Source organism: Cardiocondyla obscurior, linkage group LG07 (genome assembly GCF_019399895.1).
Source record: "Cardiocondyla obscurior isolate alpha-2009 linkage group LG07, Cobs3.1, whole genome shotgun sequence".
Taxonomy (NCBI): Eukaryota; Metazoa; Arthropoda; class Insecta; order Hymenoptera; family Formicidae; genus Cardiocondyla; species Cardiocondyla obscurior.
Window position 1 is genome coordinate 515276 of NC_091870.1, and position 18600 is coordinate 533875.

The 18600-nt window shown below is 37.5% G+C and overlaps 1 protein-coding gene across 1 annotated transcript in view; it reads left to right on the forward strand.

Moving 5' to 3' along the window:
* Cpx (synaptic transmission protein complexin) overlaps nucleotides 1-18600 on the forward strand; it is an 88634-nt gene that overhangs the window by 21457 nt on the left and 48577 nt on the right. The window contains exon 2 of the mRNA XM_070658894.1: nucleotides 7129-7228. Coding sequence (XP_070514995.1) covers nucleotides 7174-7228 — 55 coding nt within the window. The 5' untranslated portion in view covers nucleotides 7129-7173. The remainder of the gene's footprint in view (nucleotides 1-7128; nucleotides 7229-18600) is intronic.

An 18600-nucleotide genomic window follows, 5' to 3' on the forward strand; every position in this document is an offset into this window, starting at 1 on the left:
TACATCATTTTTTTTATCATCTCCATCCCCCTTGCAGTATTATTTTTTATAAATCAGAAAACGTCGAGCTAAGCTTTTACTCTTTTTCATCTACTTTTAGTAAATTATTACGCATCTTTTAACGACGAAGAAAAAGAGTAATAATATTTTAGAAATGCCTAATTAAAAACGTATCAATTTTTAATATGCAACTAGATGTGATAGAGCGCCCGTTTCGCGCAAATCGTTCTTATTTGACATAATATTTGATGTATAAATTCTATTACAACGTATTAAATTATGTGGAGGTAGCGGACAGTCGCACGGCCTCGCGGGATTTTTACGTCATGATTTCCAAATTTCTTTGCAGGTGATATCTCGTTTCTACTTTTAGCATAAATAATTATTGCAAACAAATATATGTACGACATACGCGAGAGAGAGAGAAAGAGAGAAAAAAAGAGACTTACAAATGAATAAACATTTTTCATCGAGCGGATGTGGGTGCATATAGAGATACTTCCTTCATAAAATGCTTGCCACGTGTAAAAAGACATCTCACGTAAGAATACGCAGCATTCCTCGTTTACTGGCACTCTGTCCCAGTTTCGATGGTCGCGTTTTCAATGGCTGTCCCTTTCAGCATGCCGAGTGGAATTCCGTTACGAAATCGTTTGCCAGAAAGTTTCCTCTTATCCAGCTTTACTTTTCATGCCTTTCGCATTCTTTTCCTCGCGCACGCGCGCCCAATTTTTTTTTTCTCTCTCTCTCTCGCAGATTCATTCGAATAATGCGTCAGCATGAAATCCGCATTTGCATTATTACGCTTTGTGCGACGAAAGGCTCGCGATTTTTCACGCGTGCATTAGATTCGATTGCTTCTTCGCGCATCCGCTCTATGTACGTACGACGTATGTATTCTGAATAAAACCGTGCAATCCCGGCGTAAAGAGGCAACGCATTCCCGGCGGAATTAGTTTCCTCCGGAAGATTGCGGAACTTGAGATTGCGCCGCGCCGCAATAATCTCGAGCGACTACAAAATGCCGAAAGGTATACAGTCGTAGCAGGTGTGACATCCCTATTTCCGGGTAGGTTACGTTGCCGATCGCTCGTAAAATTTCCTACGAAAGTAAATCACGCGGCCGATGCGCTACCGGTGCAAGCGCCGCGATTTAAGGCTGCTTGGAATTCGCGAATTACGCCACGCTGTTATAATTCATAACGTTTGCAACAACGTAATAACTTGCCGTTAATGCCCAAGAATACAGCACGCTGAATAATTAACCATTTTTCTACATTAATTATATAATACGTTTTTTTTTTTTCTTTCCCTCGTACGTTTGTGAATGCATCCTTGCATATATAATATGTATATTACTAATAAGTAAGAAAGAAAACCAAGGGTTGCGTTCGAAGAAAAACTTAGCTTTATTTTTTTTTTAATACCTTGCATTAAATCGTGCTAAATTGCACGAATAGAATCTCCCCGAACGCACCGCAAAGCTTAAAACACGTTTCCGCGGTCTTTCGACGAATGACGTCGCAGAGAAATAATAATGAAACTAAGAAGAACCACAAGTCTGACGAAATATTAGACGGCAATCTCTTTGAACGATTCCCTCGCTGCGAGGGAATTCGAAAAGTGAAATTGTAATAAAATTAAGTAAAATAAGATAACGATTGTTTCATTGATGGATTTTCGCGTGAATAAAGAAGAAGCGCAATAATACCCTAGGCAGTTATATCGGAGTGACCTCGACGGCTGCAGTGAGAGCTGGTAGCAACCAGTAACGTTTCTGACAATTCTAATAGGGGCCGTCGACGGACTAATAATAGTAAAGATCAATACGCGCTGGTAGTAGCTAGCAACTACGTCTCCTCTCTCGTCTCTCCTTGCCTCGCTCCAGCCGATCGGCACGAGCTTGTCGTCGCCGGCGCTTTTCCCAGCGAAGAAACCTTTGCAAAATTCGACCAATAAAAGTAACAAACACCTGATCTATATAATACATACTGAGCTTACGGAAGAAGCTTCCAAATGCAGAGAGAAAGAGAGGGTTACGTTGCTTATAAAATATTGAGTATGCGTACTTTACACAACTGTTCGATAACCGGAGCACCTCGCCTTTATTTCTACGAAGAGAGTAAATTTTCTCAAGTTTTAGCAGACACATTTTGAGAAAAATGCGCCCACTGAGAAAAGAAAATATGGGGGGAGGGAGGAGGAGGCGGCTGCAGATGCTATAAAGTTTACGTTTGTAATTTTGTAATGGCAAGATTAAATCTTTAGCTCGACGTTATGCGACGACGCAATAATTTTAATCGGCATTATTATATGCATAATATTTAAATGCGCCTGTCTTAACACAGAGCGACGTAAAAGCGCAGTTTAACTTGATCTTTGCATGTAAATCTTTACATGCTCGCTGTAAAGCGTTATCTACCTAGAGAGAAATTACTCCGACAAGACTCCGGCGACTTTTTGCGTACGTTATCCATATAGAACGAGCGGTCCGAACTAACTCAGGCTCCTTCGCGACAGCATGACGCGCGACGTACTCGGTAACGTCGGATACGAGACGCGATATAATATCGTAAGACACGTAATAAAACCGTAATAACGACGTGCTCTGGCAACAAGTGACGACAATACGACGCAATCATCAAACTTGTCATTTTCAGGACGAAATCTCAGACGCGACGCCCGAGCGCGAGGTAGAAACAATTTGCATTCGATTTTGCATTCCGTCGCCGTAATTCGGAAACTGCCAACGTGGCCGTTGGCGTATATACGTAGATTGCTTTCGGGAAGAATAAAAGATCAGGTCGTTATTAAAAGCAGCTCTACCTGCATGAGTTTTCCCTCCCCGGCAAATCCATTCGCTTCTCTCGCGCTTTCTTCTCCCGCGCGTAATTACAGAGAATGTTTCACCGTGGCATTTCACGGTGGGAGCCTTTACGACACAGACGCAGGTCTTAACGCCGACGTTATTCACTGGTTGATTCTACTACTCGTAATTAAAGCATCGCGAAGAACGCGTGTCATTTTCAGCGCGAGCGCAACGGCGTGGCACTGAAATTTGAACTTTAACAAACATTCGATTGCGTTGAATAGAATTGGCCGAACGGTAGCTGTCGGCAAAAACTGCTTTAATACAGGTACAAATGCGCATTTTGTAATCCAACAGATTCATCCGTATTGGGCGAATACCCGAATAACGCCGCTGATAAATTTTATTATCGTCAACCGCGCCGTTCGTTTCGCACACGTTAGCGGTTTGTGCTTCGCGTTTTCGGATTACTTTCGTTCCGCTTTATTCGATTTTCAAATACGCTTGAATCGACGGGAACGCAATCAACGTTGAATTTGCGCTACAACAGTCTCGTAATTTTGTACGAGTTACGCGACACATGGGCCTCGGAACGGGCAAGGGCTGCGACAGAAAAATTCTTCATCTTTGCGGCAAATGTATTTCTCCCAGAAAGGCTTTTTATTGGTTTTTTTGCTCTATCTGTTACCGCACGTAATATAAATCAATCTATTCCTTTCCTCGCGTGATGTAATTCAATTAAGTATTTCTGTATTTCATTAAGTCGGCAATCATTTGGAAGGATGACGCTCTTGTCGCTTTCCTATCTATTCATAAACTACATGGATTATTCCTTTCTCTCACTCTTTGCTCGTACTACGCTTGAAAATTTATGCTAATTGAGGAACACTCATCTCGCAACGGTCAGCGGTTTCCGAGATTTTTCGGTGTTTGCTGCATTATCCGCACCGTTGAATTCATTTACTTTGGAAACTGCGAGTTAAATTAATACGTGAAGTTTGCTTTCCATAATTCGACTTCGCGTACCCATTTATATATACGTATATATTTTTTTTTTTTTTTTTTTTATTGCACCAATTATCGCAATTTGTCAGAAATATATGGGCGATTGAAAGCATAGTCCGTACGCGATCCGTAAAGATCTCAACGAAATTGATGAAACTTTTTTTGCGCCGTTTGCATAAAAGATACCGCGTTAGATATTACAATATTTCCATTTCGTTATTTTTAGTTGTTTTTCCGCCGCGACGTTTAAATGAATGTCAATTCACTGAAATAAATCAGAAAAATGTCCCTTTTTTTTTTTTTCGTCGGAGAGAAAGAGGAAACGCCGGTGGCGCGTGTTTGCGCGAGGTGAAGGAATGCTCGAAGGAAGGAAAGAAAAATCGCGCGTAACAGTGAGCTGCCTTCGACAGTGAATGACGCAAGCAAGTTTTTCGTTGGGAAGCAGTCGGCCGCACGCGTAAAATGCATGGGATGTGCCAGGAAATTCCGGCATCCCCGACTGGATGCAATGGCGTTAATAAGAAATGCGCTCTCGGGCAAGCCATGTATGTACCGAGAAATTCAACGACGCGACGCAACTATGTCCTTCTTCATTCTGTTCTCACTGCCAGTATGCCAGTTTCGGCTAATGTCAAGTCGCGTGTATTTCAGAGAAAAACGACATTCACTGTCGTAATGTTCTTTCGTTACGGGACCGTTTCTATTCGCCCTGTTATAAAATATTCCAGTCATTTTAACAATTCAATAAGTAAACTGCATACACATTTTTGCACGTATTTCTCTACCTTTTTTAACAGCGAGGTAACGAAAAATAAATTTAAGAATCGCTACGTGGAACGCAGTCTTAAAGTCGAGTAATCGAGTGATAAATATCAACGTCATTCTACTCGTCATTCTAAAAGTTATTTTTAATTTTGCAATAGGGTATTAATTTTTTTACCTACCACAGTAGATCCCTCGATTGTAATTGTTATAAAAAAAATATTATAATTAATTAATTGTCCGAATATAATAATGCGCGCATGATTTAAGTAAGATTAATGTATGACGGAGCGACAATTGTTTTCGCACTTTCTTTCCTGATTGCGTCTACGTACTTCGTGATTATTGAGAAATACAGTAGAAAATAAAATATCTTGATGGGAAATTCAACTAACAACAGCTCGACCTAGATCTCATAGTGATGGATCGATTGATTGCGCTGACAGATGATCCCTTTACATGACTTCTTACTTACGCGAGATGATGCGGCGTAATTTGATCGAGCATCGTACTTGAGTATTTCTGCGTGTCGTATCACCTCCTAATGTCAATTTGATGAATTGAGTATTAGAGTTAAGTTTTTTATCCTAGACTTTCGAGAATTACAAATTTTCTCAGATTTGTCACGGATAACTCTTACATTGCTACGTAACGAATAGCTTAAAGTTAAATCCCGAGTATTTACTTGTTGACTTTTCAAACAATCGACAGCAGTGTGATAATGCTTTACTATTTTTAATAGATGAATAAATCCCTTCAGCCCGAATAGATATATATTTTCACTGCGTGCTATCCGTCGTTAATTTAAAACGTCACAGTTGAATTGTTTCAGGGATACTTGCGATTAGTGAAAATTCTCGCGGCTTTACGTGATATTTACGGGTCAAGCGGTTTTTATTAGCTATCAATCAACCCTTTCCACATCATGTAAGAGAACTACGCCCGTTGCCTATTATACTCTCCATTTCCTGGTACCCACTAAAGCATGAAATCCTTTGAGCCGTCTGCATATTTTATCGATACCGCAGTCATGTACAAATCGCATTCCTAGTACCTATCTTTTATATAATCGAGAAGACGGAAGAGAGAAAAAAAAACGAGAGCAACAGGAAAACGCCATATTGTTGATGCAAATTTTAATTTATAAGAATTTTTATAATTTTCTAACTTGCATCACTAATTAAAAGAATAATTATAATAAATTTAATAAAATTTACTTTTTGTCCTGGAAGAAAAGAATAATCAACGATATTGTTAATGTTACAATTTTATCATCTTTCAACTAATTTAATTAATTAACACTTCAGGAAAATTGGTAAACGTTATTACATTAATTTCGAGATGAAGCTGAAACATCGACCGAATCAAAGATTCTACTTGTCGCTTTCATTAAATAGATTAGAGCTCCGTCGAGGTTGACGCTGTTCTAACGAGGCATGCGCTTCGTTCTCTAAGATGAGAGATATACATGTAATCCTTTTCTCTATATTTCCCTTGTCAAAAGGTATTTCAGGGAGTTTCCACTTTGACCCTTATTATAACGACGCGAAGCACAAAATTATATAATACAGCTATGTATCATCAAATTTTCCATTTAATTCCTTTTCTATTCGCTACGAGAAGCTCGCAAAGACAAATATCTCGACTAATCGTGAACGTATATCAAATTTTCCACGCTTGCAATGTTCGTGTCCATCTCAATAATGAATTAAATTCGTAGATAACAGAGTTTCCGTTGACAATTAGCTGCACATATATTTTATTCGTTCATGTAAGATTTTAATATATATTTGCCGGAATAAAAAAAAAAGTTAGAGATACGAAATAATTTATTGTTGGTGGCTACGCGAAATAATTTGCCGCGCAAGAAAATATCTCGTGGTAGAAAGCAGAATTATATTACGTCACTAATAAGAAAAGGGTACGTGCACATGGGTAGCAAAGCAACCCTCTGTCACTCATTGTTGAGGCATAAATTGTCGCGTGTTGTTGGAAAATCACGGTGGTCGGTGGTTGGGAAACAGGCGCCGAGACGTCTCGACGCCTGTTTCACTGGCGTCGTCTTCCCCAGGCTCCGGTTTTCTTTCTACCTCTCCCTCTTTCCCTTCTTTTCCTGTCTACCCGCTTGTATTTACCCATTAATCCTTTCTTTCATCGTTCAGCCCATCTATTTTTATCGATTGTGTCGCGAGTTTATAAAAAAAAATGCGATATGCGGATTAAGTATAGCATTTCTGTTTAATATAAAGGCTTTTTATTAATTTTTTAAATATTTTTTGATGCGAAAATTACTTTTAGCAGACTTTATTATACGCGACGAAACGTTTGTTTCATTTATGGATTGTCAAATTTCACAAAAGCTGACGAAGCGGAAGGGTTATTACTTTCGATACATTTTATGCACGACGTGTGAATGTGACGTGTAAGATTAAAATAATTTTGTCGACGTCAAGAACGACACCATCTCTTGGGAAACATATTTTATTTCTATAGACAAGAAATTTAATAAAGAGATGATAGGTGAAATAAGCAATTTCAATCTCTGTTTACAGGTTTCTGTGACTTTGATAGCGGTGTGATAATCACAAAGCAACAAAATGGCTGCGTTTGTGGCGAAGCAGATGGTCGGAAATAAGCTCAATGCAGTTAAAGGTAAGTGATTTAAAAAAAAGAAAACGATTATCGTTCGGAATTATATTTGTTCGCAACATAATCTATCAAAAAAATTTTTTTTTATTTAATTATAACATCTAATGAAATTTTTCATCCCAATATTTATTCAATTCAGATATTTAACGAGAAAAATATACGACCCGTAATTTTCAATGCGTCTGTAAAAATCCGAAAACGCGAATATTTCAAACTAAACGTTTTATCGCGATCACGAACGCTGCTTTCACGATGAAATTCAATCGTAACTGTAAAAGGAAACGCTTTAAAGACTCCTCGGAATTCCTTTTTATCCGCGGCAGTTTCAGCGAGACGTGACTCGCTGGAAATTTGTTTGCTGCCATCATGGATAGACTCTGAGCGGAGCATTACACTACTTGATTATTTTGATATCAAGTGTCGTTGAACTTATCTAACTCAAAGAGGAAGATAAGAATGGAAACGTAAAAATTATCGTAAGAATTATTAAATAGCGTGATGCTTAAAATTAATATACGATGCATTGCGAGCGTCTGCAGTAAAAATTTGACTGACGATACGAATGAACTTTTCTCTCGGTAACAAATAACGTGCGTCGAATAAAACGGTCACGACGGAATCCGAAAGTAATTAATCGTTTGTTATTTTTCATAAAAATGAAAATTATGACATTTTTAAATTCCGATCGCAATCGCGGTTGGAAGTTGGGTGAAAATGATAGAAAGACGTACCCGCGAGACGGAATCGCGACGCCACGTCCGTTCGTTCGCTTCTAGGATGTCGGCGGATTGAACGATGGCCGGCAATAAAACTTGTGTCATTAAGCGAAAGTTTCAGCTTTCGTGTGCGACGAAGCGGGGAAGCGTGTCGCGGGGAATCCATAATGGGGAAAGCAGGGAAAGAGGGAAATGGGGACCTTCCTCACAAATCGCAAACTCGACGTCTACTTTGAATTCTTCGTCCATTTGAGAAATGGGGCCGGCGAGTAGAGCTTTATAAAATAGAATGGATGAACATGAGAGGTCTTTCTCGTGTAGTATACTATACATACGTTAGAAAAAACTTTCTTCCCTCGTTCGAAACGTTTAACTAATTGACGTGTAAATAATACAAAGTTCTGGCAAAAATTTTAACACGCTAATGCAAAAGGTATAATATTTCTTGCATAAATAAAAATAAGTATACCTATGTATACGTACATTTATTATATGTATACGTTGCATACACGGGGAATCAAAAGTCAAGTTCGACGAATGCGAAAATGATTAAAAGGCGAAAAAGAAATTAGGAGAGTAAATAGTAGCGGAAAAAAAAACCGGTAACTCAGACCTCGATTGCAGCTAGCTGGATTTAATGAAAACCCACGACGGTTTTGCAAACCGAGCCGCATTTAGAAGTTTGCCTCGCGTTCCTCTTAATTTTCCTGTCGTCTAATCGCAAGCTCCGATGGCTTTTTCGTTGCCTACGTGGGGGTAATTGAAATCTTGCTAATCGATCGAGCGCGACCTATACCACCGGAACCTAACTACGGCGAGACTATCGTCAAAGTGTCGAAACGAGATAGAGGTATACGATTTTTTGATAAAAGCAACAGCCCAGAGTAAAAATTCAGTTGTTTTTCATATTACCTAATTACTTCCGGTTTTAGATTTATTAATGTTTCCGACTTGCCGTAACTTTACAGTTCACAACTTTAAATACTTTATTCATTAACGAGGCGTGTTATCAGAACTTTAGCAAGTTTGATCCTTGAATTAATCACGATTTTTTCTTTTTATTATAGACATTACGCTTCAATCGATAAACTGGCCGCATAGATCGTAGACGATATGGCGATGAAACAGATAATCGCTCCAATTTCACGATTATATGTTATTAATTTAAGGAGTAATTTCCACGAATCATCGTAATATCGCTAATTTTTTTTTTTTTAATTTTTAATAAAAGTTCTTAAAAAAAAAAATATATATATACGATATAAACTTTATGTAGACTGCAGTTGTGGAAAATTAAGATCGAGAAGATCTCGAGAAACACATCGTCACGTTGTAACATTGCAATCCGGCAGAAATTTTCTGGACAATTTCGAACGTGCACGCAGCACACAAAGATCATAATTTATGCCCGAAATACAATTACGCAGTTGCCTTGGATAATTAGTATAACGACGTCACACATTCGTACGAAGCAGAATACCTTAATTGCGGAACTTTCGCCTATCGTTAACGATTTCCTCGTGCGCGATATATTTGTTACGATACTACGGCGATACAATTACACCTGAGAGTTGGGACAGCATTGGATTTTATCGTACGGTTTTCCAAAAGAGCTGGGTCATTCGCGAATGCCTTGAATACATTTCTATTTGTAGAAATACTAATTGATCATTTGATGAAAATCGCTGTACCTCTGGGCTTTCAAACAAATAATTTTTCGATATATAATGTCACAGTTTAAAAGTGTAAATTAAAAATAGACTTCGTTCAAATTGATATTTGTAAAAATTACTTATCGAACCATTTAACGTTGAAAATTGGAAAAAAAATTTGGGAAATGGTGACGCTGACGTGAAACAATTTTTATCGCGATGTTTTCCACAACATTAACTTTTAAGTAACGTGTCAATATAATACAGGTCAATTTGGTAATTAAATATTTGACGTTTCTGCATTCGTAAATTATTCGCTGAATGTAGAATATTATTGATAAAATGCGAGAAAACGAGCTGCTATCGATAAAACCGAATAAACGTTTAAAGATTCGTCAGTCAATTTGATTGAATTTTATTAAATGAAAAAAAGATTACTGCTACTTATCCTATCCTACGTTTCAAATATCTGACAGACTTTTGCATTCTTTTTTTTGTTACGGCATCGTTTAACGTTACAAACAAACAAAAAAAAAAAAATTGATTCGACAGAATTATTAACGAGTGATCACCATGTTTCGTTACCTGGCAGTGCATTTACTTTAATTGAAGTCTCGTTTCGTAATATTCAACTAACGATTTGTCATATGATAGGGGAGCGAAAACGACGAACGTATGGCGCTGCAATCTGTCGGAGAAACGAGTAAAAAAAGCTCGATATATTTCGTGCTTGCGTTTTTGCGGTTGGTTGTGCCGTCGATCGATCGTTCCAGTTTTGGCTCGTTAAAAATCTTATAGAGGATTTTACAAGTAATAACTACCTCACGGTTGAGGAAGAAAAATAAAAAGATTTCAACGCGAATAATGTACACGAGATTCCGTAATTTTCAGCTACCTTAACTGAAAAATTCTCGTTATTTATATATTTTTGTCAAAAAAGAGAGAAAAAAAAATTCTGGTTGCATCACTTTCAAGATATATTCCATTAACTGAATGATTAATCCTTCTTCGGTATTATAAAAACATCGATTGTCAATGCTACAAATACGATGCGATGAAATTCCTCATATTGCAAATTTTTTTATCGGACGTGCATTACGCGAAAGTTCCACCTGCAATGAAACGTACCGCTTTTTCCATGCGAGTATTGAAAATTTCGCCGCCATTGCCACGACCGAGTTACGTGTATTTCTATGCAAAGTCGATTTATAACGATTCTGCATTACATACGGCCGCTACGTTTAGCAATATTTAATTAAATCCTGTCTGGGAGGCGGAAACTTCTGTCGATAGTTTGAAACAGTTTGCAGCCACTCTTACCCCGGGCATCGGCCACGGCTCGCGGTGTGAATGGTCACGTAGGCACAAAACCGTTGTTTAGAAAGCTGATAAAAATGTCGAGATAATATGCGCGACGGGAAAAAATTCACGTTAAACAAAAATGTCGTGCAAAGCAGGCGGACTTCGGTGGCGAAGTGTCGCAACAGAGAGGGAGATATATTTTTAGTAAACGAAATAATTTTATGCGTATACATAGAATTGTCTTTCAGCAAGTCTGTTCAGCAGGAACTTCCTCTTTTTTTTTTTTTAATCCAAAAATAAGAAGTCAATTTCATAGACATAAAAAGAGCCGATGGTTAACAAACAATAGTCGTAAGAAAAAAAGAAAGAAAGAAACAATTAAAATATCAAGATAAAAATTTTTCTATTTAATGTTACTTTTATCTTTTATCTGATCTTGAAGGAATATTAAAAAAGAAGCTCCCGCTTGAGTGTTCACTTGAGCTAATTATCTCAAACAGCCAGTACAATGGAAACATGGTGAGACAGCTGTCGGATCGTTGGTAAACGAAAATATTGAACGATACCATCATGACCGCCGCCGCGATTATGCTAATTGCAGTAGAAGCGATCACTCTGCGTGACAGCGATGGTGAATCGATCGATCGTTCCGGTGCGGCTAGGTAGTATTAATTAATTGGATGCCACTAATTCGGTCAGATCATTTGCATGGCATGATATAATTGCAGGCGTGGGAGCAATAAAATACGGAATTTAGGCGATACGTACAATCGAATGCATTAATAGATATCTGCCTGCTTGCTGGAGTCTTCATTCAATTGTCAAATACTTAATAAATTTAATTACGCAACACTCTTTTTCTTCAAGAAAATTAAAAAAAAAAAAAAGCAGGATATTTATTTTGCAAACAAGATAAGTTGCGACGTAGAGAGAAATTTTTGAACACGCCGACGATATTCAAAGAGCTAAGAACTTAATCGATGCATAAACTGCTTTAGGCCACAGCCACATACCATCCTGGTTTACTTGACTAGTCAAGCGGAAGTTCCTTTTGACCCGGATGGGTCAGGGGGGTGAACCTACGAGGGCCTGCATGTACGATCCGATCCGAATTTCCAGCTCGAGTACCACCCTAATCGCGTGATTAATGAATCTATTGCCCTCCCCCATTGAAAGTGTCTCAAACATATATCCTACGTATATTAATTAATAGTTTCATGAAAGTTGCACATATGTATATGAATGATTTCATTCATCTTATTTCATATTAAATTCTTATTCAGATTATTTTTTTAATTAAAAAAAAATTTTTGCTAAAGAAGGATCTCGTAAAGTAACATTATAGCTTAGATTGATATGATATTATTTTCCTTATCGAAAAATTTAATTGACCAGTGTGTGTGATTTTGAAAATAAACGTGCGACATAAATTCGCAAATTAATGAGTCCCCCTTTCTGGCGATATTCGATCAATTTTGAAATAATTAATCATTTTCACTGCGTCGCGATATTAAGGCATCACGGCCGCGAATCCATTATCTCGATTCTCGACGTGGCATTTCTCACACTTGGGCATCGCTGGCGCGCAATTTTCACCTCTAAACGAAGCTCCCCTCCGCGTGCCATTCTCAGCCTTTCTTGGCCATTTCCTTCACCCTTCTCTCCTTATCCGCGCGCGCGCTATATTACGGATTCCACGACGATAGTGGTTGTGGATGACGATAGGTCTCTCTCTCTCTCTCTCTTTCCTACCCCCTGCTCTTCTACCAGTGACTCGAAATGCAGCAGCGATGCTGTTAAATGAGCATTCAACGCATTCAATTCCTCCATTTTGCCCCCTTTTGACGTCTTCCGCCACTTGGAAAAATGTCAGCTGATGTGCATGACGCTTTATTAAGTTTGAATTGCAGCATGGAATAGAATTTCAGCGCGTCGCGTCACTGCCGCAACCGCTCGTCGAACGAATTAGAAAAGCCGTTTCTCGAACGGTCGCAGAAGTGGATGAGAAGAACGGAAAGTCGAAAAAAAAAAAAATTAAAAAAAAAAAAGAGTCGTACCTATCTCGAATCGCTATCTCGCAAATTGCTTCTGGTTCTTCTAGAGACATCAGTCTTCGGTCAGGAACAATCCCCGACTACGCTTACGTACCTCAATTTTTTTACAAGAGGATTCTTAAGAGGCCTTTTGTCGACTACTTTCCGCAGATTCGACCTAAAAATTTTATTATTTGCGTTTGTCACGTCGAGGGCCATCGGTTTATCAAGTTCTGTCAACGGGGGGTTGTATAAAATAACGACGTATATTAAATGATGTAGACGATAATTTACTTCTCACGGTGGAATATATGAAAAATGCGAATTCAAGTATTAAGACACGTGTCGAACATATTATGCTTTTCCCAGTGGTGGATAAATATTTGAAAATAGGAAAGAGAACGTCGTATATACATGATGAGATTTTAACAGCTTCTCTTGGCGCCATTAGCGCCGCTGACTAACGCTTTTATTGCTGATATTAAGCGTGACGTAAAAATTATACCGTAATAATCGTTTATTCTGTTTTTTTTTTTTTTACAAGTTTCATTTATGTCCTATAAGCTGCCGTGTTTAAATAACCAATAGAGTTGTATTGTATTAATACCTACAATTACAACACTGTATTGCTTTGCAGTCAGACTTAAATAAATTGCCAGTGTAATATAACGTAACTGAGGAAAAATAATAATTTTATGCGATTTTTAATTCTGATTTACTTATTTTACTTGCAATCTGCAACCTCTTTACTTTTTATTCGCGCAACAATCAATTTATTTTCTCCTCGCGTATGAAATTCTACTTGCTGCGCAAAAACCTACGCTACGATGTTCTTTATTATTTCATTAGATTTTACGGCGGACACGCGAAATCGAAGGCGCGTTTCTTACTTGACCTTTTGGCCATCGTTGCATTAATAATGCGAGACCGCGCCTTTATTCCTCGCCCAGGCTGTTTCCTAACATCCTTTGAATGTTTCAACGTTTCAAAAAAGTTCTCTCACTACGAGAAACAATAGCCTCTATTATCCTGTATTATGGATTGTCGGCAACAACTTTGCGCGAGGGTTCAGCTTTCCATCGAATTTCTGCAACTTTTCCATTTCCGTCTTACAGTTCGTTTATATTTTCCAAACTTTCTTCTTCCCCTATTTCTCGTTTTTCATGTAACAATTGCTCGCTATTATATCGTCTATAAAGTTCGCGCGAGTGCACTTAACATTACGATATAAAATAACTTGTCTTGGAGAGTTAGAATACAATTACAGAAACGTTGAAAATATCACTTCTCAAGTTTTATTTCAGCCAATCTGTAATCCATCGTCACGACGTAGCATAAAATAGAATATACGAATAACAGAATATGATTTTATTTTTAACGTCTCAACTTGATTTCGTTATTTTATTACGCATATGTGATGTATTCAATCCCATTTGCACAACCGCCTTAAATTTTTTTTTTTCCTGCGAAATGTCCAGCGTACCATCGACTAAACTAGGAAGGGTCTTGCGAGACTTAATCTTTGTGTAACAAAAACACAATGCCCGTAATCAAGTAGCGACCGCAGGAGGACACGTCGCATCCAGAATTATTGTACGTTACTCGTGAGCATGCATCGCGCGCCGCTACTAATTACGAAGTCGCTCGACGAAGATATTTTCACGGAATTGGCGTTCTGCATCACGTTGACATTACCTCCTTCTTAATTGAAATAATTGCCACGCTTACGCGACAGTTCCCTCGAGATTCACAAACATTCTTTATCATCCAGCCGTACCGCAGATTTTATACATATATTTTCGATAAATGCTGGGGTTTTTTTTTTCATGCAATAATCCATATGAGTTTTGACGTATGTACTTTCTCGCGGTTTTTTTTTCTTTCTTTCGTAATAATCGCCTGTAGATATGTTGATGCGCACGTGTCTATGTATACGCGTGTATCGCGAATAAAAATTAATCATGGAAATTGCGCGCAAGAATGTGCTATCATTAATAGCTTTCGGAATGATGGGAATTAATTACAAATAGCTAGCGGAAATGTAAAAAAGAAGAACTATTTGAACGGAATATTCTAATTTGACGTAATTACCGTAATATGATCACCGTCGTTGTTCTTGTCGCTAGCGGGAGAGTTTTACTTGATGATTTTCGAGCTTAACACGGTATAATATTAAACTTGTAATCATATACATACATGTATATACATTTAGACTGAATAAAAATCCTTACTTATCACGATACACGTATGTCCAAGCCGTGTCAAAGACATTTTGATATACGACTCGTTATCGAATAAAGCCTCGACGCATGTAAACTAGAATTAGATTAATCGCTCCTAGTTATTGCTCAACTAGTCAAATTATGTATCGTTATTGATCGTTTTCGCTCAATTAATTTTTGGCCGTCGTTCACGCGGACGTTTTACCGGCTCTTTTTTTTTCCATTAGATCTTGTAGACACCTCTGGGAGCATAAGTAGTAATGACAGCGATGGAAAAAAAACGTACAACTTTGACTTTTTCTCGCGACAGGTCGGTTAATCAAGTCCTGTCTTTCAAAACCATCACTTCGACGATGAAATATTAGTTGGCTTCGCCGACCACGACCGAGTTTTTAAGAATGTCGTACCTACCTACGTAAACGTAGCCGGAGAGGAAGAAAGCGTAATTGATGTAAAAGTAATACGACGGTATAACGTGATAACGAAGATAATATCATTGTTCATTATTTTAATCTCGGATTAATCATTTCTATTTAAAATAGCATAATTAAGAAAGATGGAAGCTGAGAATAAAATACAAAGAGATAGAAGAAGTATATATTTTATGCTATACTTCTTTTAATTGTCGTCATAAAAAGATATGACGAATATATATTGTGAAAGAAAGGTGTATATAAAAATTACTACTAATAGATAAATATAGGATGCAATCTTCGATGAAATAATGACAGTCTGGGGAAATTGTTAGCATGTGGCTTGATCGAGCGAGTTTCAATTTGCCGAATTCTGATTGAATTTTGAAATAACGAGAATTGGACAGTTATCGATTGAAAAATGATCGTTTTCCAATGTCCTAAACACAAAGATACCGAAAATAGTTACGAAAGCAGATGTCATTGTAAATGTTAGGAAAGCGTTCTTTCGTGAAAAATTAAAATAACTTTGCTAATTCCTAAATATCTCAATTACTATTCTGTATTGTAAAAGTTAATTTTTTGTACATTTGCAATGAGTTAGAGAATTGTTAAAGATAAATGAATTAATCTTAAATAATTTAATTTTTAAGAAATCCATAGGCTTAAGTCAGCCATATATTCCGCGAAGGAAATCAGTATTGCTAATAAAAAAAAAATTTCTTTTTAAGAAATTTATTTTTTAAATAACGTTATTTAAATACTTGAAGCAATATTCGTTGGCAGCTACGTTAAATTAAAAGTAAAGAAAGATAATAATCAAATTCTCTTATCATCGAGGTGTATAAAAAGCTTATTCCCTATCTTTTCGTCTTATCATATGCCTACAAGTAGTATTCTATTTCTTTTTTAAGTATTATTTAAGAAAGGGCAATGAATTCCTGCGGTTTGAACAATATTTGGATGGAATTTGATTTAAACATGGAGCTAAAGAGGGAGAGAGGTAAAGGGAGACTGCGTGGGTTTGTCCGGAAATGCCATGCGGTATTCCGATTTCGAGTCAGCGAGCGAGAATGGCTACCAAGTCGGAAATACAGTCGGTTTAACGCGCCTATATTTATAGCGTTCGCGTATAGCTAGCGATATAATGGATAGCGTTAACAGACCGCGCGAGCTATTGATTTCGGATTGTGGTCGGGCGCTGGTGGCTTTTGTTGCAAAGATTATAGTGCGCACCCTCTGGCCACCTCGCCACCCTTCCCTTCACTCCTTTTCCGCTATTCGCCACCCTTCGACCTTTCGAACTTGCCTATATCTACCCACTTGTCCATCTGCATCTCCATTTTCACTTGCTCCCATATTATATATGTATGTTTGCATGTTTCATATAAGCTACAATCGCGCTGCTGTGTTAATTAATTATTATTCTTACGTATAATTAAAATGAGAAAAAAAAAAGAGGCATTGGATATTAACTTAAATTAATAAGCAAAGAGCCAGAATCGCTATTGTAATTTAAAGAAAAAGTTTTAGTTTTTAAATGTATAGGTGCAAATTTCCTGTGAATTTAAAGGCGAAAGTTTCTCTTTAATTGCATCTGTGGGTAACGATTTTCGTTGCATTACATTCCTCAGAGCCACAAAATAGTTTCCACATCCTCTCAATCGGTTCACATTCATTCAAACCGCACTCTCTTTACCTTCCTATAAAGTGTCTGCACAGTGATCGAACGTGAAGGATGATTGTAATTGGTTGGTGTAAACTCGGACGACTTTCCCTCCCCCCTGAACAATAAACTTTTCTCTTCCCAAATGATTGGCGGTAAGCTTACACGCCGCTGTCGTTCGTGCTGGCAAACTTTGTCGGAAATAGCCACTTCCGGGACTTTTGGAAGTGTCCGCGAAGAAGACGACTTTCTTAGTTCAACGACCGATGAAACGACCAAATATACTATTTTTTTTTGACAACATTTAAATGTATCGATCCCAGTTGTGCAAAATTAAAATTTATAAACCTCTTATAAACGTATAGAATAATAAAATTATATTATCTATTTCATGCAGAATCGCGGAAAAATTGAAGAATTTGTTTGTAATTAAATTGAATGAATTTTTCTCAGCTCGGGAGAAATAATTAAATATTTTTCATGGCAAAAAATGTGATTATACGGTAAATTAATATAATTTTCTATTAAGCAATGTAATTATTAATTAATCGCATCGACCCAATAATTGGGCGCATTGTCTATCGAGCGAGCATTACCGTCGTTTATACATATCGGATATATGTATATATTATATGTATATAAAGCTTCGGGGTTATTTTAATTATTGCACGAGTATGCAGAAATCGCAATCGCTCGCTCCCAAGCACGAATCGCGGGCATGAGTAAGTTATCGCCTAATGCATTTTACATTTCGCGCTCGTCGATGATCGATCGTTGAATGTCGTTCCTTCCGGTGGGTAGGTACGCGGGTTAGTCCCGCGGGAATGTCGGAGGGAAGCGGAATGATTGATCGGCTTGACTTGAATTATTCGAATCGGACGTATCAATTGTCGAATAAAATTATACCAGATGGAATGACCGACCGACTGAGCGGTGTATCGTTTCCCTCCCTCCCCCCCTTTCTCTCTTCATCTAACTAATTCCATTTAACAATCATGTTTCCACATTATTAGATAGACCTCCGCGGTGCTGCGATACCGAACTGACCAGCTTTTATTCTAATATTATACATGTACAGGTCTCCTCGAGTCCATTAAAATTTTCTCGATATTTATTAAGTAGATATTTAAAGATCTATTGAATTTATTAATTAAAAAAAAAAAAATATCCGTGTAATATACATAATAAGGAAAATTTAATTTTTATATGAAAGTTAAGTAGTAAATTAATTTTGCTTACTTTCGTAAGTTAATATTAGGACGTTTTGAAAAGTTAATTTAAACTTAAATTTTCAAGCGTTTCCCTTTCCTTTTTTTTTTTTAATTTTATTTTTTGCGACGTTTTTTTCCTTAGCGGAAATATCTGAGGTAG